This window comes from Rhinoraja longicauda, chromosome 7 (genome assembly GCF_053455715.1).
Source record: "Rhinoraja longicauda isolate Sanriku21f chromosome 7, sRhiLon1.1, whole genome shotgun sequence".
NCBI lineage: Eukaryota > Metazoa > Chordata > Chondrichthyes > Rajiformes > Arhynchobatidae > Rhinoraja > Rhinoraja longicauda.
Window position 1 is genome coordinate 506,112 of NC_135959.1, and position 25,956 is coordinate 532,067.

Consider the following 25,956-nt stretch of genomic DNA (forward strand, 5'->3'; position numbering starts at 1 on the left):
GCCACCGTGCCACCGTGCCACCTCTCTTCCAACTTTAGTAACAAGATCATTAAAGGTACACAGAAGGAATGAATGAAAGATGTTCAGAGAGACTTTTTTCATACCTTTCATTCATTTGTTCTATGTACATTTTCATATCTCTTGAAAGTCAGAAAGTAGACACAAAATGCTGGAGCAACCCAGCGGGTCAGGCAGCATCTCTGGAGAGAAGGAATCGGCGAGGTTTCGGGTCGAGACCCTTCTTCAGACTGATGTCAGGGGAATGGGCGAGGTTTCCTCTCGTTTCCCAATCTCCTGACTCTCAATCTGAAGAAGGATCTCGACCCAAAGCAAAAGCTACTCCAGCTTTTTGTGTCTATTTTGCAGATCCTTCCTACACCATTGAGTATGCAAGTTGGGGCGGTCATATCACAATTGTACAAGACCTTGGTGAGGCCACATTTGGAGTATTGTGTTCAGTTTTGGCCACCCAGCTTTAGGATGTATGTGGTCAAACTGGAAAGGTACAGAGATGGAGGAGGATGTGTCAGAGCGTAGCAGAATAAAGGCCAGTCACTGGTGCAGCCAGGACCGTGTGTGGTTGGGAGCTTGGTTGGTGTTTGTGGTGTCTGATTGCTCATTGGTTGGTGGGGTGGGGCGGTGGCTGATCCAGGAGGGGGGTGGTGAGGAGGGGGAGACGGTGGGGGCGGTGGGTGATCCAGGAGGGGGCAAGTGAGGAGGGGCAGTGGGGGGTGGTGCGTGAGGGGGAGACGGTGGGGCGGTGCAGGAGGAGAGAGGTAAGCTTGTTTCTCTTGCCCCCCCCCCAGGTTGAGCAGCTACGGACCAAGTGACCACCGGTGAGCCACACTGTAATCCCGTCCCCCCCCCTCGCCATCCGGTAACGAGAGCAGCTGTCAGTGGTCAGCCGGGATGGATGACATCTTCACGCAGTGCCGGGAGGGCAACGCTGTGGCCGTCCGCCTGTGGCTGGACAACACCGAGAACGACCTGAACCAGGGGTGAGTACCCCGCCGGCCCATGCCCACCCCACCGCCCACACATGCCCACCCCACCGCCCACACATGCCCACCCCACCGCACCGCCCACACATGCCCACCCCACCGCCCACACATGCCCACCCCGCCGCACTGCCCACACATGCCCACCCCGCCGCACTGTACACACATGCCCACCCCACTGCCCACACATGCCCACCCCCACCGCCCACACATGCCCACCCCACCGCCCACACATGCCCACCCCACCGCACCGCCCCACACATGCCCACCCCACCGCCCACACATGCCCACCCCACCGCCCACACATGCCCACCCCACCGCCCACACATGCCCACCCCACCCGCACCGCCCACACATGCCCACCCCACCCGCCCACACATGCCCACCCCACCGCCCACACATGCCCACCCCACCGCCCACACATGCCCACCCCACCGCACCGCCCACACATGCCCACCCCGCCGCCCACACATGCCCACCCCGCCACCCACACATGCCCACCCCACCGCCCACACATGCCCCACCCCACCGCCCACACATGCCCACCACACCGCCCACACATGCCCACCCCACCGCCCACACATGCCCACCCCCACCGCCCACACATGCCCACCACACCGCCCACACATGCCCACCCCACCGCACCGCCCACACATGCCCACCCCACCGCACCGCCCACACATGCCCACCCCATCCCCACCCCATGGACTCGGTGGGCCGAAGGGCACGTTAAAACTAGGTTAATTCCCGGAATGGCGGGACTGTCGTATGTTGAAAGACTGGAGTGACTAGGCTTGTATACACTGGAATTTAGAAGGATGAGTGGAGATCTTATCGAAACATATAAGATTATTAAGGGGTTGGACACGTTAGAGGCAGGAAACATGTTCCCAATGTTGGGGGAGTCCAGAACCAGGGGCCACAGTTTAAGAATAAGGGGTAGGCCATTTAGAACTGAGATGAGGAAAAGTCAGAGAGTTGTGAATCTATGGAATTCTCTGCCTCAGAAGGCAGTGGAGGCCAATTCTCTGAATGCATTCAAGAGAGAGCTAGATAGAGCTCTTAAGGATAGTGGAGTCAGGGGGTATGGGGAGAAGGCAGGAACGGGGTACTGATTGAGAATGATCAGCCATGATCACATTGAATGGCGGTGCTGGCTCGAAGGGACCTCCTCCTGCACCTATTGTCTATTGTCACCACACGGTATCACTAAACTAAGCCACTGAACATAGAAACATAGACACAGAAAAATAGGTGCAGGAGAAGGCCATTCGGCCCTTCGATCCATTCATTCCCAGAGCGTAGGAGGATGAGGTAGATAAAGTCAAGAGTGGAATAGATGGGGTGAATGCACAGAGACTTTTACCCAGAGTTGGGGCATCAATACCCAGAGGAGATTTCGATCACAGAGCTGGTGCAGTGAAGTCTGATAAAGGGTCTCGACCCGAAACGTCACCCATTCCTTCTCTCCCGAGATGCTGCCTGACCTGCTGAGTTACTCCAGCATTTTGTGAATAAATCGATTTGTACCAGCATCTGCAGTTATTTTCTTATACTAAAGTGCAAGTAGATCTGTGCCGGTTCACTGTGCGATGTGACAATCCAGCTCAGCAGGACCGGTTCATAGCAGCTATGGCCCTGGGGATGAAGCTGTTCCTGAGTCTGGAGGTGCGGGCGTAGAAGGCCTTGTATCGTCTGCCTGATGGAAGGAGTTCGAACAGACTTGCAGGGGTGTGAAGAGTCTTTGTGGATGCTGGTGGCTCCAGCACTCTGTGTCTAACTTCAAGAACCAGAGGGGATGGGTTTGAGGTGAGAGGGGAAAAGGTTCACTAGGAACCCGAGGGCAGCTTTTTCAGTTCAGTTTAGTTTATTGTCCCGTGTACCGAGGTGCAGTGAGAAGCTTTTGTTACGTGCTAAACAAAAGACAATACATGATTACAATCGAGCCGTTCACAGTGTACAGATACATGATAAGGGAATAACGTTTAGTGCAAAGTAAAGCCAGTAAAGTCCGGTCAAGGATAGTCCGAGGGTCACCAATGAGGTAGATAGTAGTTCAGCACTGCTCTCTGGTTGTGGTTGGATGATAACAGCCGGGAAGAAACTGTCCCTGAATCTGGAGGTGTGCGTTTTCACACTTCTGTACCTCTTGCCCGATGGGAGAGGGGAGAAGAGGGAGTGGCCGGGGTGAGACTGGTCCTTGATGATGCTGCTGGCCTTGCCGAGGCAGCGTGAGGTGTAGATGGAGCTGATGGAAGGGAGGTTGGTTTGTGTGATGGTCTGGGCTGCGTCCACAATTCACTGCAATTTCTTGCGGTCTTGGATGGAGCTGTTCCCAAACCAAGCTGTGATGTATCCTGATAAGATGTTTTCTATGGCGCATGTGTAGAAGTTGGTGAGAGTTGTAGGGGACATGCCGAACCTCCTAGGCCATCTCAGGAAGTAGCGGTGTTGGTGTGCTTACTTGGTTGCTGCTTCAGTATGTGTGGTCCAGAGGGTGGTGGGTTATGTGACGAGCTGCCGGAGGAGGTAGTTGAGGCAGGGGACTATCCCAGCACTTGGACACGTGCATGAATGGGGCAGGTTTCGAGGGAGATGGAGGCAGGTGGGATCGAGGGCGTGACCCAGAGACACAAGCCAGGGCTTGGTCTGCCAGCGGGAAGCAGCTCTGCCAGTGCGGCGCTCCCTCACGGCATCCCAGAGCAGTCACTGTGCCAGTGCGGCTCTCCCTCACGGCATCCCAGAGCAGTCACTGTGCCAGTGCGGCGCTCCCTCACGGCATCCCAGAGCAGTCACTGTGCCAGTGCGGCGCTCCCTCACGGCATCCCAGAGCAGTCACTGTGCCAGTGTGGAGCTCCCTCACGGGCATCCCAGAGCAGTCACTGTGCCAGTGTGGAGCTCCCACACTGTCCCGGGATTGTTGTTGTGACGGTGCGGTGCTGCCGTGTACCACGCTCAGTTTCTGGAGTTGCTGAATTCACTCCCCGAGTCAGGAGTGTGTCCGGGTGTCTCCGTGTCCCGGTGTGTCGGTGTCCTGGTGTGTCCATCCTGGTGTCTCCGTGTCCGGGTGTGTCCTGGTGTCTCCGTGTTCCGGTGTGTCCGTGTCTCCGTGTCCCGGTGTGTCGGTGTCCTGGTGTGTCCATGTCCCGGGTGTCTCCGTGTCCGGGTGTCTCCATGTCCCGGTGTGTCTGTGTCCCGGTGTCCGGGTGTCTCCGTGTCCGGGTGCGTCCTGGTGTCTCGGTGTCCTGGTGTCTCGGTGTCCCGGTGTCTCGGTGTCCTGGTGTGTCCGTCCTGGTGTCTCCGTGTCCGGGTGTGTCCTGGTGTCTCCGTGTTCCGGTGTGTCCGTGTCTCCGTGTCCGGGTGTCTCCGTGTCCCGGTGTGTCTGTGTCCGGGTGTCTCCGTGTCCGGGTGCGTCCTGGTGTCTCGGTGTCCTGGTGTCTCGGTGTCCTGGTGTCTCGGTGTCCTGGTGTCTCGGTGTCTCGGTGTCCTGGTGTGTCCATCCTGGTGTCTCCGTGTCCGGGTGTGTCCTGGTGTCTCCGTGTTCCGGTGTGTCCGTGTCTCCGTGTCCGGGTGTCCCGGTGTGTCCGTGTCTCGGTGTCCCCGTGCCCATGTGTCCTTGTCCTGGTGTCTTGGTGCACAGGCACCTTCTGAGCTTATCTCCGCTTCTTCATGTGAGTGTGAAGAAGGGTCTCTGCCTGAAACGTCACCCGTTCCAGGCGGGAGGAGCTGCTGGAGCTGCTGATGCTGCAGCTTTCTGTGTTTATCGTTGTAGAGCAGCATGTGCCGTTTATCGCTGCATGTTTATTTGCTGCCTGGGGTGGGTGGCTGAGCTGGGGAGCTCTGCCTGAAGCCAGCGCCCCAGGCTGCCAGTCCCAGGTGACACCAGCCTCTCCATCCTGCTCCCTCTCACAAGGCCCTCTCCCTCTCCACATACTTCAGCCATTCAGTCATCGCCTTCCTGCTTCATCTTGGCCCACTGCCCAGAGTCACAGTAGCTGCTGCATTCCTGCTTCCTGCAGTCTTCACTCTGCCTGCTTGTTGCTGTGGGGCACAGAGTCTGCACTCAGGGGCTGCCGCACTCAGCCGCTCCCCACATGGAACAGACTCTCCCCTGCATTTATCAGGCAACTGAACCATCCCCCCACAACCAGATAGCAGTGCTGATACCTCATTGGTGACTCTCGGACTATCCTTGATCGGACTTTACTGGCTTTACCTTGCACTAAACGTTATTCCCTTATGTGCTGTATCCAACACACACCCACTCACACACCCACACTCACGCACACACACACACGCACACTCACGTGCGCACACGCACACAGACGCACGCACACACGCACACACTCCCCCCTGTTTAGGATGGGTATTTGTGGGCATGTTGCTGGCTGTGGGTGGGAGGAGAGGGTTTGGATCACAGCTCTCTTTGCCCTGGCCTACTGTACCTGCAGCTTGTTCTGAGGCTCAGCACAGGATGACATCAACACTCTGCCCGGCCCTCTGAGTTCCTCCAGCATCTTGTGTTTTGTTCCAGAATCTGCCACCTCCAGCACCCATCTTTAAATACAAACCTAAACTTAACTGGTGCACAGCTGGCAGAGTGTATTCTGGTTGCAAGGCGGTGATGTGAGGAACAGCTACTGTTGATGCAGGAGTGGGCAGCAAGACCCTGTGATAAATACGGAGCTGGTCCAGACACCCCTGCACCCTGACCACTAACGGCCAGCGGCTGAGCAGCGCGGTGGTGCAGCGGGGTAGAGCTGCTGCCCCACAGCACCAGAGACCCGGGGTTCCATCCCGACTACGGGTGCTGTCTGTGCGGAGTTTGCACGTTCTCCCTGTGACCGCGTAGGTTATTCCCGGGTGCTCTGGTTTCCTCCCACATCCCAAAGACCTGCAGGTTTTGTAGGTTAATTGGCCCTCTGTAAATTGTGTGTCGGATAATGCCAGTGTACGCGGGGATCGCTGGTCGGCGCGGGACTCAATGTGCTGAAGGGCCTGTTTCCACAATGTATCTCTAAACTAAACTAAACCATCTGCTCTGGCAGCCCGTTGCATGTGCCCACCGCCCGTGATATGTACCGGCAAGCGTGTATGCACCCATTCCTGTGTACACGCGTGTTCACACGTGTGGGCCTGTGCACGTGTGCTGTAGGCATATCAGTAGATTAATTTAGTTTAGAGATACAGCGCGGAAACAGGCCCTTTCAGCCCACCGTGTCCGCGCCGACCAGCGATCCCCGCACATTAACACCATCCTACACACACACACTGGGGACAATTCACATTTACACCAAGCCAATTAACCTGCAAACCTGTACGTCTTTGGAATGTGGGAGGAAACCGAGGATCACGGAGAAAACCCACGCAGATCACGGGGAGAACGTGCAAACTCCGTATAAACAGCACCCGTAGTCGGGATGGAACCCGGGTCTCCAGCGCTGTAAGGCGGCAATTCTACCACTGCACCACCGCGCCGCCCAAATGAAGATAGATCAGTTTCTGCCAAATGCCAGAATTAAAGGACATTCTTTTAGGAAGGAGATGAGGAGAGATTTCTTTAGTCAGAGGGTGGTGAATCTGTGGAATTCTTTCCCACTTTGTGTTTTTTGTGGAGGCCACAAGTCAGTGGATATATTTAAGGCAGAGATAGACTCTTGATCAGTGCGGGTGTCAGGGGGTACGGGGAGAAGGCAGGAGAATGGGGTTCGGAGGGAGAGATAGATCAGCCATGATTGAATGGCAGAGTAGACTTGAGGGGCCGAATGGTCTAATTCTATCACTGATGACCCTAAACTACTGTACTGGGGAGATTAGCGGGAGAGGCTGAGGGAGCAAAGAATAGACTGGCAGCCTGGGTAGGGGGTAGACACAAAGTGCCAGAGTAACTCAGCGGGTCAGGCAGCATCTCGGGAGAGAAGGAATGGGTGACGTTTCGGTTCGAGACCCTTCTTCAGACTGGAGTAGGTGTTGGGCAGACTGGTCTCCAGTGGAGAGTCCCTCAGGTTATGACCTTTCACTCCGACCTTTCCCTGAAACGGGTATTCAGGCTGGTCAAGAGGATCTCTGACAAGCTGGCTTTCATCAGTCAGAGAGTTGAGAATAGAACAGAGAACCTCCAGACTGTAAGGTGCTGGCTGGCTGTCAACAAAAAACACAAAGTGCTGGAGTAACTCAGCAGGCCAGGCAGCATCTCTAGAGAACATGGATAGGTGATGGATCAGGTCAGGACCCGTCTTAACAAATGAGCGTGGAAGTTGGCAGATTGTTATGGTTGCACAAGACATTGGTGAGGCCAGAGGAGTCTTGTGTGCAGGTCTGGTCACCCTGCTACAGTAGGGGGTGGGGGTGTGGAGGGTGGGGGAGTGGAGGGGAGAGTGGGTAGTGGAGGGTGGGGGTGGGGAGTGGAGGGGGGTGGGGGAGTGGAGGGGGTGGGAGGGTGGGGGTGGGGGGGAGTGGAGGGGGGTGGGGGGAGTGGAGGGTGGGGGTGGGGGAGTGGAGGGGGGTGGGGGTGGTGGGGGTGGGGGAGTGGAGGGTGAGTGTGTGGAGTTGGTGCAGGGCTGTACTGTTGTTTAGACTACAGACGGCATGTTGTGTGGTGATCTAACAGAGACCGGGTGTTATTGCTGTTGCAACTCAGTATCGTGTTGCATCCTGCGGTGGCGGTCAGTGTTATCATATCATATCATATATATACAGCCGGAAACAGGCCTTTTCGGCCCTCCAAGTCCGTGCCGCCCAGTGATCCCCGTACATTAACACTATCCTACACCCACTGGGGACAATTTTAGGGACAATTTTTACATTTACCCAGCCAATTTACCTACATACCTGTACGTCTTTGGAGTGTGGGAGGAAACCGAAGATCTCGGAGAAAACCCACGCAGGTCACGGGGAGAACGTACAAACTCCTTACAGTGCAGCACCCGTAGTCAGGATCGAACCTGAGTCTCCGGTGCTGCATTCGCTGTAAAGCAGCAACTCTACCGCTGCGCTACCGTGCCGCCCGACTGGCACGGTGTCCGCACTGTGTCAGTGGCGGTCAGTGCGGACACCGTGCCAGTGTGGGTCAGTGTTACTGGACACTGCCAGTGGCGGTCAGTGTTACCAGACACCGTGCCAGTGGCAGTCAGTGCGGACACCGTGCCAGTGTGGGTCAGTGTTACTGGACACTGTGCCAGTGGCGGTCAGTGTTACCAGACACTGTGCCAGTGGCAGTCAGTGCGGACACCGTGCCAGTGTGGGTCAGTGTTACTGGACACTGTGCCAGTGGCGGTCAGTGTTACCAGACACCGTGCCAGTGGCAGTCAGTGCAGACACCGTGCCAGTGGCGGTCAGTGTTACCGGATTCTGTGCCGGTCCCAGACTGGACACTGGCGTGGGGACATGCTGGCAGCTTCTAGTCGGCACTCTGCCCACACGAGCCGGTGCCGACTCACTGCCGTGGGTCCTCCCCGCGACGGCACTGCGGTCACCGCCGGCAAACACCGGCACCGGGACCCCTGGCAATGTAACCGTACGGCAACGACCGACAAAATGCTGGAGTAACTCAGCGGGGCAGGCAGCATCTGTGGAGAGAAGGAATGGGCGGCGTTTTGGGTCAAGACCCTTCTTCAGAGTGGGTCTGAGGGGAGGGGTATGTTGGATAGGGAGTGGAATCAGGAACCCTGGACACAGCTGGCATGACTCTCCCCCTCCCCACTCTCTCCCCTCCCCCATCTCTCTCCCCCTCCCCACTCTCTCCCCTCCCCCATCTCTCTCCCCCTCCCCCACTCTCCCTGGACACAGCCGGCATGACTCTCCCCCTCCCCACTCTCTCCCCTCCCCCCCCTCTCTTTTTCAATCTTGTTCTATCGTTTTCTTCCGCTTCTCCCACTCACCCCCTCTTCTCTCTCTCCCCTCCCCCTCTGTCTCTCTCCCCTCCCCCCTCTCTCTCCCCTCCCCCCCTCTCTCTCCCCTCCCCCCTCTCTCTCCCTCCCCCTCTCTCTCTCCCCTCCCCCCCTCTCTCTCCCTCCCTCCCCCTCTCTCTCTCCCCTCCCCTCTCTCCTCTGTCTCTGTCTCTCCCCTCCCCCTCTCTCTCCCTCCCCCCTCTGTCTCTCCCCCTCCCCCCTCTCTCTCCCTCCCCCCCTCTCTCTCCCTCCCCCTCTCTCTCTCCCCCCCCCCTCTCTCTCCCTCCCCTCTCCCCCCCTCCCCCCCCTCTGTCTCTCCCTGCCCTTTCCGTGATCGGGAGATTTCCTTCTAAGGCCAGCCTGCCAGAGGAAATGTCTCAAATTCCTTTCCCATAGTTGGTCAGGATTCGCTGCGTGTCCACATTTGTAGTGTGGCTCTGTCAGAGTCGGCCCCTCCCCCTGTGACGGGGGGAGGGGGGGGAGGGTTGGTTCCCCCCCCCCGGAGACCTCCCACTGACCGTCTCCACCGCTTCCAACCACCCCCCAGACCAGACACCCACACTCTCCCCCCCACAACAAACCCTCAACCCCCCCCCAGCACTGTCACCCCACCGCACCCTGACCTTCCAACCCCCCCCCAGCACTGTCACCCCACCGCACCCTGACCTTCCAACCCCCCCCCCAGCACTGTCACCCCACCGCACCCTGACCCTCCAACCCCCCCCCAGCACTGTCACCCCACCGCACCCTGACCTTCCAACCCCCCCCCCCCAGCACTGTCACCCCACCGCACCCTGACCTTCCAACCCACCCCCCCCCAGCACTGTCACCCCACCGCACCCTGACCTTCCAACCCCCCCCCCCAGCACTGTCACCCCACCGCACCCTGACCCTCCAACCCCCCCCCCCCCCCCAGCACTGTCACCCCACCGCACCCTGACCTTCCAACCCCCCCCAACCCTACTGCCTCGCCACCCCCTGACCAAACACTGACCGTTCCTCACCCCCCATCTGTACTCTGGCAACCCTGCGTGTGAATCACATTCTGTCTACACTCACTCGCACACTCACCCCCTTGCACGCTCTCCCTCGCACGCTCACCCCTGGCACGCTCACCCACTCGCACATTGAAAGAATCCCACAAATTCACCACCCTCTGACTAAAGAAATTCCTCGCATTTCCTTCCTGAAGGAACGTCCTTTAACTCTGAGGCTGTGCCCTCTGGTCCTAGACTCTCCCACTAGTGGAAACATCCTCTCCACGCACACACGCACAGGCATGTGCACACACACACACACACAGGCATGTGCACACACACACACACACACACACACACACACACACACACACAGGCATGTGCACACACACACACACACAGGCATGTGCACACACACACACACACACACACACACAGGCATGTGCACACCACACACACACACACACACACACACACACACACACAGAAACCCACACACAAACTTGTGCACACGCAGCACATCCTCAGTACATCCACTCTATCCCGGCCTCGGGGGAGGGATGAGTGAACCAGGGAGTTGTGGAGGGAACGGTCCCTCCCACCCCCCCCTCCCTCACCCCCCCCTCCCTTGCCCCCCTCCCTCACCCCCCCCCACCCCCCCCTCCCTTACCCCCCCCCTCCCTTACCCCCCTCCCTTGCCCCCCTCCCTCACGCCCCCCTCCCTCACCCCCCCTCCCTCACCCCCCCTCCCTTACCCCCCCTCCCTCGCCCCCCTCCCTCGCCCCCCCCTCACCCCCTCCCTCAGCTACCCCTCTCAACCCCCCTCCCTTACCCCCCCCCTCACTTGCCCCCCCCTCCCTCGCCCCCCCTCCCCTCACCCCCCCCTCCCTCGCCCACCCCTCCCCTCACCCCCCCTCCCTCGCCCCCCCTCCCCCTCACCCACCCCTCCCCTCACCCCCCCCTCCCTCGCCCACCCCTCCCTGAACCCCTCACCCGCGCCCCTTCCTCTCTGTCCAGCCTCTCCCCCTCTGGTGCAGCAATCTAACTGTTCCCCCCCTCCCCCTCCGTGCATCGGTGTAACTCTTCCCCCCGCAGTGACGACCACGGTTTCAGCCCCCTGCACTGGGCGTGTCGCGAGGGCCGCTCCAACGTGGTGGACATGCTGATCATGCGTGGGGCACGCATCAACGTGATGAACCGCGGCGACGACACGCCTCTGCACCTGGCCGCCAGCCACGGGCACCGTGACATCGTGCAGAAGGTGGGGGGCGGGAAATGGGGGGGAGGGGCTGGGGGGGAGGGGCTGGGGTGGGTGAGGCTGGGGGAGGGGGAGTACCTCGGAGCGAGGGCGTGGGGTTGGGGGGGAGGAGGAACAAAGAGTGAGATGGAGGGGGGCAGGGGAGAGATTACATTTGGCAGGAGGGGGTGCAGGGAGGGAGTGGGGGGGTGCGGGCAGGGGCCATGGGCATCATGGGGCGAGGGCTGTGTGCTGTTCCACTCACGTTGTGCGTCTCTCTGCAGCTGATCCAGTGTAAGGCAGACGTGTGCGCCGTTAATGAACACGGCAACACGCCGCTACACTACGCCTGCTTCTGGGGCCATGACGAGGTGGCGAAGGTGAGGGTCAGAGGTCACGGGCCATTCGCCCCATCCAGTCTACTCCGCCATTCAGTCGTGGCTGATCTGTCTCTCCCTCCTAACCCCATCCTCCTGCCTTCTCCCCGTAACCCCTGACACCCGCACTGATCAACAATCTGTGGGGGAACATCGCGCTCACTGTCCTCTCCGCTGCACGGGAGCTGGTGGCCGCAGTGCAGCATGATGCCCCACCCCTGCAGACCAATGCAAGTGCAACGCTACAGAAGTGCAGCATGATGCCCCACCCCTGCAGACCAATGCAAGTGCAACGCTACAGAAGTGCAGCGTGATGCCCCACCCCTGCAGACCCATGCATGTGCAACGCTGCAGCAGCTCAGCAAGAGCCCCCACCCGCAAGGGCCCGTGCACCTGCAACACCGCAGCTGGGCAGCGTGACAGCCCACCCATGCATGTGCATCAGTGCAGCGGTCACTGACCCGCTCAGCCACGCCCCTGTTACCACCCGGTGTTGGCACCGTGCCGGTCGCCCTCACCGCGGCTAACTACACACGCATGACCTCCAGCGATCCGTGCCCGTGCACATGCGTGGGTGTCAGCCGCGATAGCCACTGCCTCACCGCTCCCTCAACCCTCCCTCCTCCTCGCCTGCTGTCTGTGCGGAGTTTGCACGCACTCCCTGTGACCACGAGGGTTTCCCCGGGCGCTCCGGTTTCCTCCCACATCCCAAAGGCGTGCGGGTTTGTGGGTTAATCGCCCCTCGGTAAGTTGACCCGAGTGTGCAGGGAGTGGATGGGAAAGTGGGATGGCATAGAACTAGTGTGTGAATGGGCGATCGCTGGTCGGCGTGGACTCGGTGGGCCGAAGGGCCTGTTTGCATGCTGTATCTCCTGTAAAGACCACCTTTAACGGGAGCCAGTTCTGTTCCGTGACCGTCCTGTGATCGTCCCGTGATCACGCCGTCACTGCCCCATGATCCCTCCGTGAACATCCCGTGATCTTTCTGGTGACACCCCTAAAACTATGTGAACATCCCATGATTGCTGCAAGATCGCTCCCCAACCCCTCCGTGACTGTGCCGTGATCGTTCCGTGAGCCCCCCTCCGTGATCGTCCTGACCCCCCCTCCGTGATCGTTCCGTGACCCCCCCTCCGTGATCGTCCCGTGACCCCCCCCATCCCGCCGTGCGGTGGGGGCCAGTGGTGACGAGTGTGTTGTGGGTCAGGACCTGGTGAGCAGCGGGGCGCTGGTCAGCATCTGCACCAAGTACGGGGAGACACCGCTGGACAAGGGCAAGGTGCACCTGCGGGAACTGCTGAAGGGTAGGTGGCACTGACACACGCTCACACACACACACGCACGCTCACACACACGCACACACACGCATGCACACGCTCACATGCACGCACCTACACTCCAACACACACACACACACACACACACACACACACATGCGCGCGTCTCCATGGACAGGCACATAACACACAAAAACACACGTGCACACAAACATCTGCATGGACACACAAACCTGGTCCCGATCCATAACAACGCCTGTCTGTTCCCTCTGCGGACGTGTGCGTGTGTGTGTGCGTGTGCATGTGTGCATGTGCATGTGCATGTGTGTGTGTCCATGTGCATCTGACTGTGTGTGTGAGAGTTTGCCCCAACATTGTGTTTTGTTATACACACGCATACATACACACGCATACATGCAGACACATACACACGCATGTCTGTACCTGAGCAGTGTGTTGTTCCATTATGGTACGTGCCGCACGGCACCTCCAACACGTCAGCATCTTGTTTCCTGTCCGTGTGACGTGTTTGTTTATTAGCCGTGCCCTGTTCACAGAGACAGCTCTCAGCACATGGCTGAGTACCACGCACACGCACACACACGCACACGCATGTGCACACACATGCACATTCACACACACACACACACACACACACATAGACACACATGCAACACACTCGCATACAGACAGACACACATACAGAGATGCACACACACACACACACACACACACACACACCCACACACACACACACACACACACACAGACACACACACACACACACACACACACACACACACACACACACACACACACACACATACTTGTGCACACGCAGCACATACAGACACACACAGAGGTGCACACAGGCACGTGCACACGCATGCACATACACACACAAAGCCCCACACACAGCCACACGCGCACATACACATCCAGTCATGCACACAGAGGTGTACACACGCACACACCCAGTGTACCGGCCACACTAACTGTATCCCTGCATCTCCCCCACAGAGCAGGCAGAGAAGCTGGGACAGAGTCTGACCAAAGTCCCCTACAAGGACAGCTTCTGGAAAGGAACCACCCGCACACGGCCAAGTCAGTGCCCCCCTCACCCCACTCCCTCACCCCACTGCCCCCTCCCCCCTCACCCCACTCCCTCACCCCACTCCCCCCTCACCCCACTCCCCCCTCCCCCCTCACCCCACTACCTCACCCCACTCCCTCACCCCACTCCCCCCTCACCCCACTCCCTCACCCCACTCCCCCCTCACCCCACTCCCTCACCCCACTCCCCCCTCACCCCACTCCCTCACCCCACTCCCCCCTCACCCCACTCCCCCCTCACCCCACTACCTCACCCCACTACCTCACCCCACTCCCCCCTCACCCCACTCCCTCACCCCACTCCCCCCTCACCCCACTACCTCACCCCACTCCCCCCTCACCCCACTCCCTCACCCCACTCCCCCCTCACCCCACTCCCTCACCCCACTCCCTCACCCCACTCCCTCACCCCACTCCCTCACCCCACTCACCCCACTCCCTCACCCCACTCCCCCCTCACCCCACTCCCCCCTCACCCCACTCCCCCCTCACCCCACTCACCCCACTCCCTCACCCCACTCCCCCCTCACCCCACTCCCTCACCCCACTCCCCCCTCACCCCACTCCCCCCTCACCCCACTCCCCCCTCACCCCACTCCCCCCTCACCCCACTCCCCCCTCACCCCACTCCCCCCTCACCCCACTCCCCCCTCACCCCACTCCCCCCTCACCCCACTCCCCCCTCACCCCACTCCCCCCTCACCCCACTCCCCCCTCACCCCACTCCCCCCTCACCCCACTCCCCCCTCACCCCACTCCCCCCTCACCCCACTCCCCCCTCACCCCACTCCCCCCTCACCCCACTCCCCCCTCCCCCCTCACCCCACTCCCTCACCCCACTCCCTCCTCCCTCACCCCACTCCCTCGTCCCACTCCCTCGTCCCACTCCCTCCCCCCTCACCCCACTCCCTCCTCCCACGCCCCACTCCCTCGCCCCACTCCCTCGCCCCACTCCCTCCTCCCACGCCCCACTCCCTCGCCCCACTCCCTCCCCCCTCACCCCACTCCCTCACCCCACTCCCTCCTCCCTCACCCCACTCCCTCACCCCACTCCCTCCTCCCACGCCCCACTCCCTCGCCCCACTCCCTCCTCCCACGCCCCACTCCCTCGCCCCACTCCCTCCTCCCTCACCCCACTCCCTCACCCCACTCCCTCCCCCCTCACCCCACTCCCTCGCCCCACTCCCTCCCCCCTCACCCCACTCCCTCGCCCCACTCCCTCCCCCCTCACCCCACTCCCTCACCCCACGCCCCACTCCCTCGCCCCACTCCCTCCTCCCACGCCCCACTCCCTCGCCCCACTCCCTCCCCCCTCACCCCACTCCCACGCCCCACTCCCTCGCCCCACTCCCTCCCCCCTCACCCCACTCCCACGCCCCACTCCCTCACCCCACTCCCTCCCCCCTCGCCCCACTCCCTCACCCCACTCCCTCCCCCCTCGCCCCACTCCCTCACCCCACTCCCTCCCCCCTCGACCCACTCACTCACTCCCTCTTCCCTCCCTCACTCCCCACCCCTCCCTCCCTCCTCACCGATCTCTCCATTCCTCCCCCCCCTTCTCCTCCCTCTCCCCTTCTGGCCCTTCCTCCCCCCTTCTTCCCCCCCCCCCTCCCTCCAGGGAGGTTTAAAAGAATGATCCCAGCAATGACTGGGTTTACCTACGATGAGAATTTGTCGACACTGGGCCTGTACTCGCTGGAGTTTAGAGGAATGAGGGGGGACCTCATTGAAACGTACAGAATAGTGAGCGGCCTGGATAGAGTGGATGTGGAGAGGATGTTTCCACTAGTGGGAGAGTCTAGGACTAGAGGTCACAGCCTCAGGATTAAAGGACGTTCCTTCGGAATGGAGATAAGGGGGAATTTCTTTAGTCAGAGGGTGATGCATCTGTGGGATTCATCGCCACAGACGACGGTGGAGGCTGTCAGTGGATCTTTTTAAAGCAGAGATTCACAGGTTTTTGATTGGTAAGGTTATGGGGAGAAGGCAGGAGAATGGGGTCAGGAGGGAGAGATAGATCAGCCGTGATTGAAATCTGCTCCCGTGTCCACTGGTCAGGCAGCACCTTGTGACTGGCATTCTGGCCCGCTGCATAACTGCGGCCCGCTGCATCACCGCGGCACGCTGCATCACCGCGGCACGCTGCATCACCGCGGCCCACTGCATCACCGCGGCCCGCTGCATAACCGCGGCACGCTGCATCACCGCGGCACGCTGCATCACCGCGGCCCGCTGCATAACCGCGGCCCGCTGCATAACCGCGGCCCGCTGCATCACCGCGGCACGCTGCATCACCGCGGCACGCTGCATAACCGCGGCCCGCTGCATAACCGCGGCCCGCTGCATCACCGCGGCACGCTGCATCACCGCGGCACGCTGCATAACCGCGGCCCGCTGCATCACCGCGGCACGCTGCATCACCGCGGCACGCTGCATCACCGCGGCACGCTGCATAACCGCGGCCCGCTGCATAACCGCGGCCCGCTGCATCACCGCGGCCCGCTGCATCACCGCGGCCCGCTGCATAACCGCGGCACGCTGCATCACCGCGGCACGCTGCATCACTGCGGCCCGCTGCATAACCGCGGCACGCTGCATAACCGCGGCACGCTGCATCACCGCGGCACGCTGCATCACCGCGGCCCGCTGCATCACCGCGGCACGCTGCATCACCGCGGCACGCTGCATAACCGCGGCACGCTGCATAACCGCGGCACGCTGCATAACCGCGGCCCGCTGCATCACCGCGGCCCGCTGCATCACCGCGGCCCGCTGCTTCCCTCCACGTCTGGCTTGGTGTTGGGAGGCAGAGATCAGAGGGCAGGGGTCAGTGGGCAGAGGGCAGGGGTCAGTGGTCAGAGGAGTAGGTCCATGGTGAGCTACAATCCCACAGATCCCCAGGGCACCACAGATAAAATTGTCCCCAGTGTGTGTAGGATAGTGCTAGTGTTCGGGGATCGCTGGACAGCGCGGGCCCGAGGGGCCGAGGGGGCCGAGGGGCCCGGTGGGCCGGGTGGGCCGAGGGGCCCGGTGGGCCGAGGGGGCCGAGGGGCCCGGTGGGCCGGGTGGGCCCGGTGGGCCGAGGGGCCTGTTTCCGTGCTGTGTCTCCAAACTAAACTAAACCAAGCTGCTCAGGACACCACAGTGGGCGGCCCAGGATCACATTGTGAAAGCCCTGCTGACTTCAGCACGTTCACGTTCCACCCTGTGGTTTAACAGAGTGAGTCAAATGGCTGTGGTCTAATGCTGAAGGAATCTGCAGTTTCCACTGTGAGCTGGGAAGGGCGCAGGGATGATTCACAAGGATGTTGCCAGGACTCGAGGGTGTGAGCTGCAGGCAGGGGCTGGGCAGGCTGGGACTCTACTCCCTGGAGCGCAGGAGGATGAGGGGTGATCTTATAGAGGTGTGTAAAATCACACGGTGCGATACGATAGAACGTTATTTATCCCAGGAGGGAAATTGGTCTTGAAAAATACAAGATACATGAAACATGGAATCAAAGTGAGGAGTGGAGAGGCTTGGTGGGTGGGCAAAGATTGGGGATGGGGGGAGGGTCAGTCTCAGTCTCAGTCTCAGTCTCAGTGTACCCCACCCCATGACAGAAGGGGGAGGAGTTATAGTGTGTTAGCTACAGGGAAGAAGGATCTCCTGTGGCGTTCGTTCGGTGCTGCATCTTGGTGGGACCAGTCTGTTGCTGAAGGTGCTCCTCAGGTTGGCCAGTGTGTCATGGAGGGGGTGAGCTGTATTGTCCAGGATGCTCCACAGTTTCAGGTGAAAGCACACAGTCTTTTATCCCCAGAGTAGGGGAATCAAGAACCAGGGGACATGAGTTAAGGTGAGGGAAAGATTGAATAGGAAGCTGAGGGGTAACTGTTCCAAACAGGGTGGTGGCTGCATGGAACCATCTACTGGAGGGTTTCACCCAACCCCCACCTCTGTACCACCGTCTCCTGACCCCCCCCCTGTACCCAGCCCCCCACCCCTGTACCCCCTGTCCTCTGTGCTCCCCCCGCCCTCCACCCTGCCCGCCTGTGATTTCACTGCCTGTTCTGCAGGGAACGGGACCCTGAACAAACACGCCGGCATCGACTACAAACAGCTCACGCTCACCAACAAACTCAACGAGAACCACTCTGGAGAGGTAAGCTGCAGCACCTGCAACCCGCACCCCCGCAACCCCCCCCGCACCCACACCCCCGCAACCCCCCCCGCACCCACACCCCCGCAACCCCCCCCACCCCCGCAACCCCCCCCACCCCCACCTCCGCAACCCCCCCCGCACCCACACCCCCCGCAACCCCCCACACCCCCGCAACCCCCCCACCCCCACCTCCGCAACCCCCCCCACCCCCACCTCCGCAACCCCCCCCGCACCCACACCCCCGCAACCCCCCCCGCACCCACACCTCCGCAACCCCCCCCGCACCCACACCCCCGCAACCACCCCCACCTCCGCAACCCCCCCCACCCCCACCTCCGCAACCCCCCCCGCACCCACACCCCCGCAACCCCCCCCCGCACCCACACCCCCGCAACCCCCCCCGCACCCGCAACCCCCCCGCACCCACACCCCCGAAACCCCCCCCCACCCCCACCACCGCAACCCCCCCACCCCCACCTCCGCAACCCCCCCCGCACCCACACCCCCACAACCCCCCCCGCACCCACACCCCCGCAACCCCCCCCCACCCCCACCTCCGCAACCCCCCCCACCCCCACCTCCGCAACCCCCCCCGCACCCACACCCCCACAACCCCGCACCCCCACACCCCCGCAACCCCTGCACCCGCACCCCCACAACCCCCGCAACCCCCGCACCCGCACCCCCACAACCCCCTCACCCCCGCAACCCCACCCCCACAACCACACCCCCACCCACATCCCCACCCACCCCACCCCCACAACCCCCCCCCACACCCCACCCCCGCAACCCCACCCCTGCAACCCCACCCCCACATCCCCACCCCACCACCGCAACCCCACCCCGCAACCCCACCCCACACCCTCACCCGCAACCCCCCCAACACCCTCACCCCCGCACTCCCACAACCCCCCCCCCCCCGCACCCCCACCCACCCCACCCACACAACCCCCCCCCTGCACCCACACCCACATCCTCAACCCCACCCCCACCCACCCCACCCCCACATTCCCCCCCCACACCCGCAACCCCACCCCCACATTCCCCCCCCACACCCGCAACCCCACCCCCGCACCCACAACCCCACCCCCGCACCCACAACCCCAACCCCACACCCCGCACCCACAACCCCACCCCCGCACCCACAACCCCACCCCCGCACCCACAACCCCGCACCCACAACCCCACCCCCACCCCCACAACCCCACCCCCGCACCCACAACCCCACCCCCGCACCCACAACCCCACCCCCGCACCCACAACCGCACCCACAACCCCACCCCCGCACCCACAACCCCGCACCCACAACCCCACAACCCCACACCCCGCACCCACAATCCCACCCACCCCGCACCCGTGCATGCAACTGCCCTGACAGGGGGGAGGGGTGGGGTTGGAGTGGGGGAGGGGTGCAGCACCCACTGATGCCCGCTGTGCTGTAGCTGTGGAAGGGGCGGTGGCAGGGGAACGATGTGGTGGTGAAGGTGCGCCCCACCCCCACAACCCCACCCCCGCAACCCTACCCCCGCAACCCCACACCCTCACCCCCACAACCCCACCCCCGCAACCCCACAACCCCACCCCCGCAACCCCACCCCCGCAACCCCAAACCCTCACCCCCACAACCCCACCCCCGCAACCCCACAACCCCACCCTCGCAACCCCACACCCTCACCCCCACAACCCCACCCCCGCAACCCCACCCCCTCACCCCCGCAACCCCACCCCCACAACCCCACCCCCGCAACCCCACCCCCGCAACCCCACAACCCCACCCCTGCAACCCCACACCCTCACCCCCACAACCCCACACCCGCAACCCCACCCCCGCAACCCCACCCCCTCACCCCCACAACCCCACCCCCGCAACCCCACCCCCGCAACCCCACACCCTCACCCCCGCAACCCCACACCCTCACCCCCACAACCCCACCCCCGCAACCCCACCCCCGCAACCCCACCCCCACAACCCCACCCCCGCAACCCCACACCCTCACCCCGCAACCCCACCCCCGCAACCCCACCCCCACAACCCCACCCCACACCCTCACCCCCGCAACCCCACCCCGCAACCCCACCCCCGCAACCTCACCCCCGCAACCCCACCCCACACCCCACCCCACACCCTCACCCCCGCAACCCCACCCCCGCAACCCCACCCCCGCAACCCCAACCCCACCCCTACAACCCCACCCCTCACCCGCAACCCCCCAACACCCTCACCCCTGCACTCCCACAACCCCCCCCCCGCAACCTCCCCCCGCACCCACCCCCGCAACCACAACCCCACCCCACAACCCCAACCCCACACCCCCACCCACCCCCGCAACCTCCGCCCGCACCCCCACAATCCCACCCCCGCAACCCCACACCCTCACCCCCACAACCCCACCCCCGCAACCCCACCCCCTCACCCCCGCAACCCCAACCCCACCCCCGCAACCCCAACCCCACCCCCGCAACCCCACCCCCGCAACCCCACCCCCGCAACCCCACCCCCTCACCCCCGCAACCCCACCCCCACAACCCCACCCCCGCAACCCCACCCCCACAACCCCACCCCCACAACCCCACCCCCGCACCCTCACCCCCGCAACCCCACCCCCGCAACCCCACCCCCGCAATCCCACACCCTCACCCCCGCAACCCCAACCCCACCCCACACTATCACCCCCGCAACCCCACCCCCGCAACCCCACCCCCGCAACCCCACCCCACACCCTCACCCGCAACCCCCCAACACCCTCACCCCCGCACTCCCACAACCCCCCCCCGCAACCTCCCCCCGCACCCACCCCCGCAACCCCACCCCCACAACCCCACCCCACAACCCCACCCCCACAACCCCACACTCCCACCCACCCCCGCAACCTCCGCCCGCACCCCCACAAGCCCCCCACACCCCAACCCCCGCACTCCCCCCACACCCCCACCCACCCCACCCCCACAACCCCCCCCCCGCACCCACACCCACATCCACACCCCCACAACCCCCCCCGCACCCACACCCGCAACCCCACCCCACCCCGCAACCTCCCCACCCCCACAACCCCCGCACCCACTCCCCCACCCCCGCAACCCCACCCCCACATTCCCCCCCACACCCGCAACCCCCCCCCACAAACCCCCCCCCACCCATACCCCACCCCCACAACCCCACACCCACAACCCCACCCCCGCACCCACAACCCCACCCCCACAACCCCACACCCACAACCCCACACCCACAATCCCACTCCCGCAACCCTCCCCGAAACACCACCCCCGCACCCACAACCCCACCCACCCCGCACTCGTGCATGCAACTGCCCTGACAGGGGGGAGGGGTGGGGTGGGGGTGGGGGGAGGGGTGCAGCACCCACTGATGCCCGCTGTGCTGTAGCTGTGGAAGGGGCGGTGGCAGGGGAACGATGTGGTGGTGAAGGTGCTGAAGGTGCGTGACTGGAGCACCAGGAAGAGCCGTGACTTCAACGAGGAGAACCCCAAACTCAGGTGGGGGGGCACGGGGGGGATGGGGAATGGGCAGGGGGGAAGCACAGGGAGAGGGGTAGAGGGCGGTGGTTGTGAGAATCAGTGGGGGGGGGCCGGTGGGGAGGGGGGAGTGGAGGAACTCCGAGGGGGGGGTGGAGGTGGGGGGGAAGCAGGGTGGGGGGGGCTGGTGATCACGGGGTGTGATCTGTGCGTGGGGGTGGGACCGGCACGGGGGGGAAGGAGGGGGTTCAGTGGGGGAGGGGAGGGTGTCCCCGGACTAACGTGCAGACGGAAGTCATAAGGGATAGGAATAGAATTAGGCCATTCGCCCCATCAAGTCCACTCCGCCATTCAATCACGGCTGATCTATCTCTCCCTCCTAAACACATTCTCCTGCTTTCTCCCCGTAACCCCTGACACCCGCACTGATCAACAATCTATCTGTCTCTGCCGTAAATATCCCACTGACTTGTGGCTCCACAGCCGTCTGTGGCAAAGAATCCCACAGATTCACCACCCTCTGACTAAAGAAATTCCTCCTCATCTCCTTCCTAAAAGAACGTCCTTTAATTCTGAGGCTGTGCCCTCTGGTCCTAGACTCTCCCACTAATGGAAACATCCTGTCCACATCCACTCTATCCCAGCCGCTCACTATTCTGTACGTTCCAATCTAATTTGTTCAATTCTGGACTCCAGTGAGTGCAGGTGCCGTGCCGACCAACGCTCACCACAGGCTCACCCACTCTGCTGGGATGGGACCGGGGCAATGGGGCCTGTGGGTGGGGGGCCAGGACCCCGGGAGGGGTGGGGGCGCGTGGGTGGGGGGCCAGGACCCCGGGAGGGGTGGGGGCGCGTGGGTGGGGGGAGGGGGTGCATGGGTTGGGGGAGGGGGAGCACGGGGGAGGGGGGGCACGCGGGTGGGGGGACCAGGACCCCAGGAGGGGAGGGGGCGGAAGGGCCAAGTGGGGAGGGGCGCGTGGGTGGGGGGAGTGGGGGAGGGGGTGGGGGAAGGGGGGCGGGGGTCCCCGGGAGGGGTGGGAGGGATGAGGGGCAGGAGGTGTCCGTCTAACGTGCCGTCTGCTTTTCCAGGATCTTCTCACACCCGAACGTGCTGCCGGTTCTGGGGGCTGCCAGTCCCCGCCAGCCCCCCACCCCATCATCATCACCCACTGGATGCCGTACGGCTCCCTCTACAACGTGCTGCATGAGGGCACCAGTGAGTGACCGCGGGGGGGGGGGGGGGGGGGGGGTTCACAGAGGGGGGGGGGGGTTCACAGAGGTGGGGGTGTTCACAGAGGGGGGGTTCACAGAGGTGGGGGGGTTCACAGAGTGCTGGAGTAACTCAGCGGGTCAGGCAGCATCTGTGGAGAACATGGATTGGCAATGTTTTTGGTTGACCCTTCAGCATCACCTATTTCTTCTCTCCAGAGATGCTGCCTGACCCGCTGAGTTACTCCAGCTGTTTGCGCGGAAACATGCCCTTTCGGCCCACCGGGTCCACACCGACCAGCGATCCCCACACACTAACACTATCCTACACACACTGGGGACAATGTTTACATTTACCAAGCCAAGTAACCCACAAACCTGCACGTCTTTGGAGTGTGGAAGGAAACCGGAGCACACGGGGAAAACCCACGCAGGAGAACGGGGAGAACGTACAAACTCCCTACAGACAGCACCCGGGTCTCCGGCGCTGCATTCGCTGTAAGGCAGCAACTCTACCGCTGCGCCACTGTTCATGACTACAATCACACCAGACACAAGAAAAAACTGGTGGTCTGAAGAGAGAAAAGAGTGCAGAATAAAGGTTACAGTTGCAGAAAAAGTGCAAAAGGCTCAATGAGGTAGGTTGGAAGATCAGGACTATACCCAAACTAATGGCTGGACCGTTCAGTAGTGTGATAACAGCGGGGAAGAAGCTGTTCCTGAGTCTGGTGGTGCGCGCTTTCAAGCTTCTGTACCTTCTACCGGACAGGAGCGGGGAAAGGAAGGGATGGCCGGGGTGGGAGTGGTCCTTGATCATGACGCCTGCTTTCCTGAGGCAGCGTGAAGTGGAGATGGAGTGTAAAGGCATTTCAGTACTGAGTTTGTACGTTCTCCCTGTGACCCGCGTGGGTTTTCTCCAGGTGATCCGGTCTCATCCCACACTCCAAAGACCAACAGGATTGTAGGTTAATGGCTCCAGTAAGAAAATTTGAAAATGGGTCTCCCCCACACCCGCCCCTCCCTCACCCCGCCCTCCCTCACCCCGCCCCTCCCTCACCCCACCCCTCCCTCACCCACCCCCTCCCTCACCCACCCCCGCTCCTCCCTCACCCCCACCCCTCCCTCACCCCGCCCTCCCTCACCCACACCGCCCCTCCTCCACCCCGCCCCGCCCTCACCCCCGCCCCTCCCTCACCCCCCTCCCTCACCCACACCCGCCCCTCCCTCACCCCGCCCCTCCCTCACCCCGCCCCTCCCTCACCCACCCCTCCCTCACCCACCCCCGCTCCTCCCTCACCCCACCCCTCCCTCACCCCGCCCCTCCCTCACCCACACCGCCCTCCCCACCCCCGCCCCGCCCTCACCCCCGCCCCTCCCTCACCCCCCTCCCTCACCCACACCGCCCCTCCCCCACCCCCGCCCCGCCCTCACCCCCGCCCCTCCCTCACCCACCCCCTCCCTCACCCACCCCCGCTCCTCCCTCACCCCCACCCCTCCCTCACCCCGCCCCTCCCTCACCCACACCGCCCCTCCCCCACCCCCGCCCTGCCCTCACCCCGCCCCTCCCTCACCCCCCTCCCTCACCCACACCCGCCCCTCCCTCACCCACACCCGCCCCTCCCTCACCCCCGCCCCCCCCACAGTGCGGCACTCCCTCCCCCCGCCCCTCCCCCACCCCCGCCCCTCCCCCACCCCCCGCCCCTCCCTCACCCCCGCCCCTCCCTCACCCCCGCCCCTCCCTCACCCCCGCCCCTCCCTCACCCTCGCCCCTCCCTCACCCCCGCCCCTCCCTCACCCCCGCCCCTCCCTCACACCCCCGCCCCTCTCTCACCCCCGCCCCTCCCTCACACCCCCGCCCCTCCCTCACACCCCCGCCCCTCCCTCACACCCCCGCCCCTCCCTCACACCCCCGCCCCTCCCTCACCCCCCCGCCCCTCCCTCACCCCCCCGCCCCTCCCTCACCCCCGCCCCTCCCTCACCCCCGCCCCTCCCTCACCCCCGCCCCTCCCTCACCCCCGCCCCTCCCTCACCCCCGCCCCTCCCTCACCCCCGCCCCTCCCTCACCCCCGCCCCTCCCTCACCCCCGCCCCTCCCTCACACCCCCGCCCCCCCCCACAGTGCGTCCCTCCTCTCCCCCACCCTCACTCCTTGTGTCCCCCAGACTTCGTGGTGGACCAGAGCCAGGCGGTGAAGTTTGCGTTGGACATTGCGCGGGGCCTGGCGTTCCTGCACACACTGGAGCCCCTCATCGCCCGGCACTACCTCAACAGCCGCAGCATCATGGTGAGCCCCCCCCCACCGCATGCACCCGCGGCCCCAACACCGCATGTACCTACACCCCACCGCATGTACCCACACCCCCACCGCATGGACCCACACCCCCACCGCATGCACCCACACCCCACCGCATGCACCCCACCCCCACCGCATGCACCCACCCCACCGCATGCACCCACCCCATCGCATGCACCCCCACCCCCACCGCATGCACCCAACCCCCACTGCATTCACCCAACCCCCACCGCATGTACCTACACCCCCACCGCATGTACCCAACCCCCACCGCATGTACCCAACCCCCACCACAGGCACCCAACCCCCACCGCATGCACCCAACCCCCACCACATGCACCCGCGACCCCAACACCGCAGCGCCCACCCCTCACCATCACATGCACCATACCCCCACCGCATGTACCCAACCCCCATCGCATGTACACGCACCCCCACTGCATGGTCCCACAGCCCATCACTGGACGCAACACTGGCCACTGCATGTACCCGCTCCGCCATCACTGCTTGGACCCGACCCAGGAACACCTCATGCACCGTGCATGCCTGCCGCTGCATTGCTAACCACCACCGCCCTGGCTGTGGGATCATTCTGTGCATTCCTCCCATGTGTTGTGGGGGGAGGGGGTGACGTGGATAAAAGAGTCTGGTGTACGGGCACCCACCCCCCTTGCCCGCCGACCCACTCTCACCGTCTCTCTGCCCGTCTCAGATCGACGAGGACATGACTGCCCGCATCAGCATGGCCGACGTCAAGTTCTCCTTCCAGTGTCCCGGACGCATGTACGCGCCCGCCTGGGTCGCCCCCGAGGGTGAGTATACCCCCTCGCCCCTCCCCTTACCACCCACACCCACCCCTCCCCTCGCCCACGCCCCCCACGACCCCCGCTCCGCCCCCCCACTGACCCACACCCCCAGACCCCGAGCATGTACGCACCCGCCTTGACCAGCTGTCCCCCCAGCCCCCCGCCCGA

General features: G+C 63.2%; 1 protein-coding gene across 1 annotated transcript in view; it reads left to right on the plus strand.

Annotated features, from left to right (window-relative positions):
• Nucleotides 1-4: 4 nt before the first annotated feature.
• ilk (integrin-linked kinase) overlaps nucleotides 5-25,956 on the plus strand; it is a 27,924-nt gene continuing 1,972 nt past the window's right edge. Inside the window, 12 exon segments of the mRNA XM_078402937.1 lie at nucleotides 5-55; nucleotides 807-998; nucleotides 10,960-11,125; nucleotides 11,386-11,481; nucleotides 12,686-12,782; nucleotides 13,776-13,859; nucleotides 17,925-18,010; nucleotides 21,393-21,502; nucleotides 22,571-22,605; nucleotides 22,608-22,697; nucleotides 24,852-24,973; nucleotides 25,695-25,794. Coding sequence (XP_078259063.1) covers nucleotides 910-998; nucleotides 10,960-11,125; nucleotides 11,386-11,481; nucleotides 12,686-12,782; nucleotides 13,776-13,859; nucleotides 17,925-18,010; nucleotides 21,393-21,502; nucleotides 22,571-22,605; nucleotides 22,608-22,697; nucleotides 24,852-24,973; nucleotides 25,695-25,794 — 1,075 coding nt within the window. The 5' untranslated portion in view covers nucleotides 5-55; nucleotides 807-909.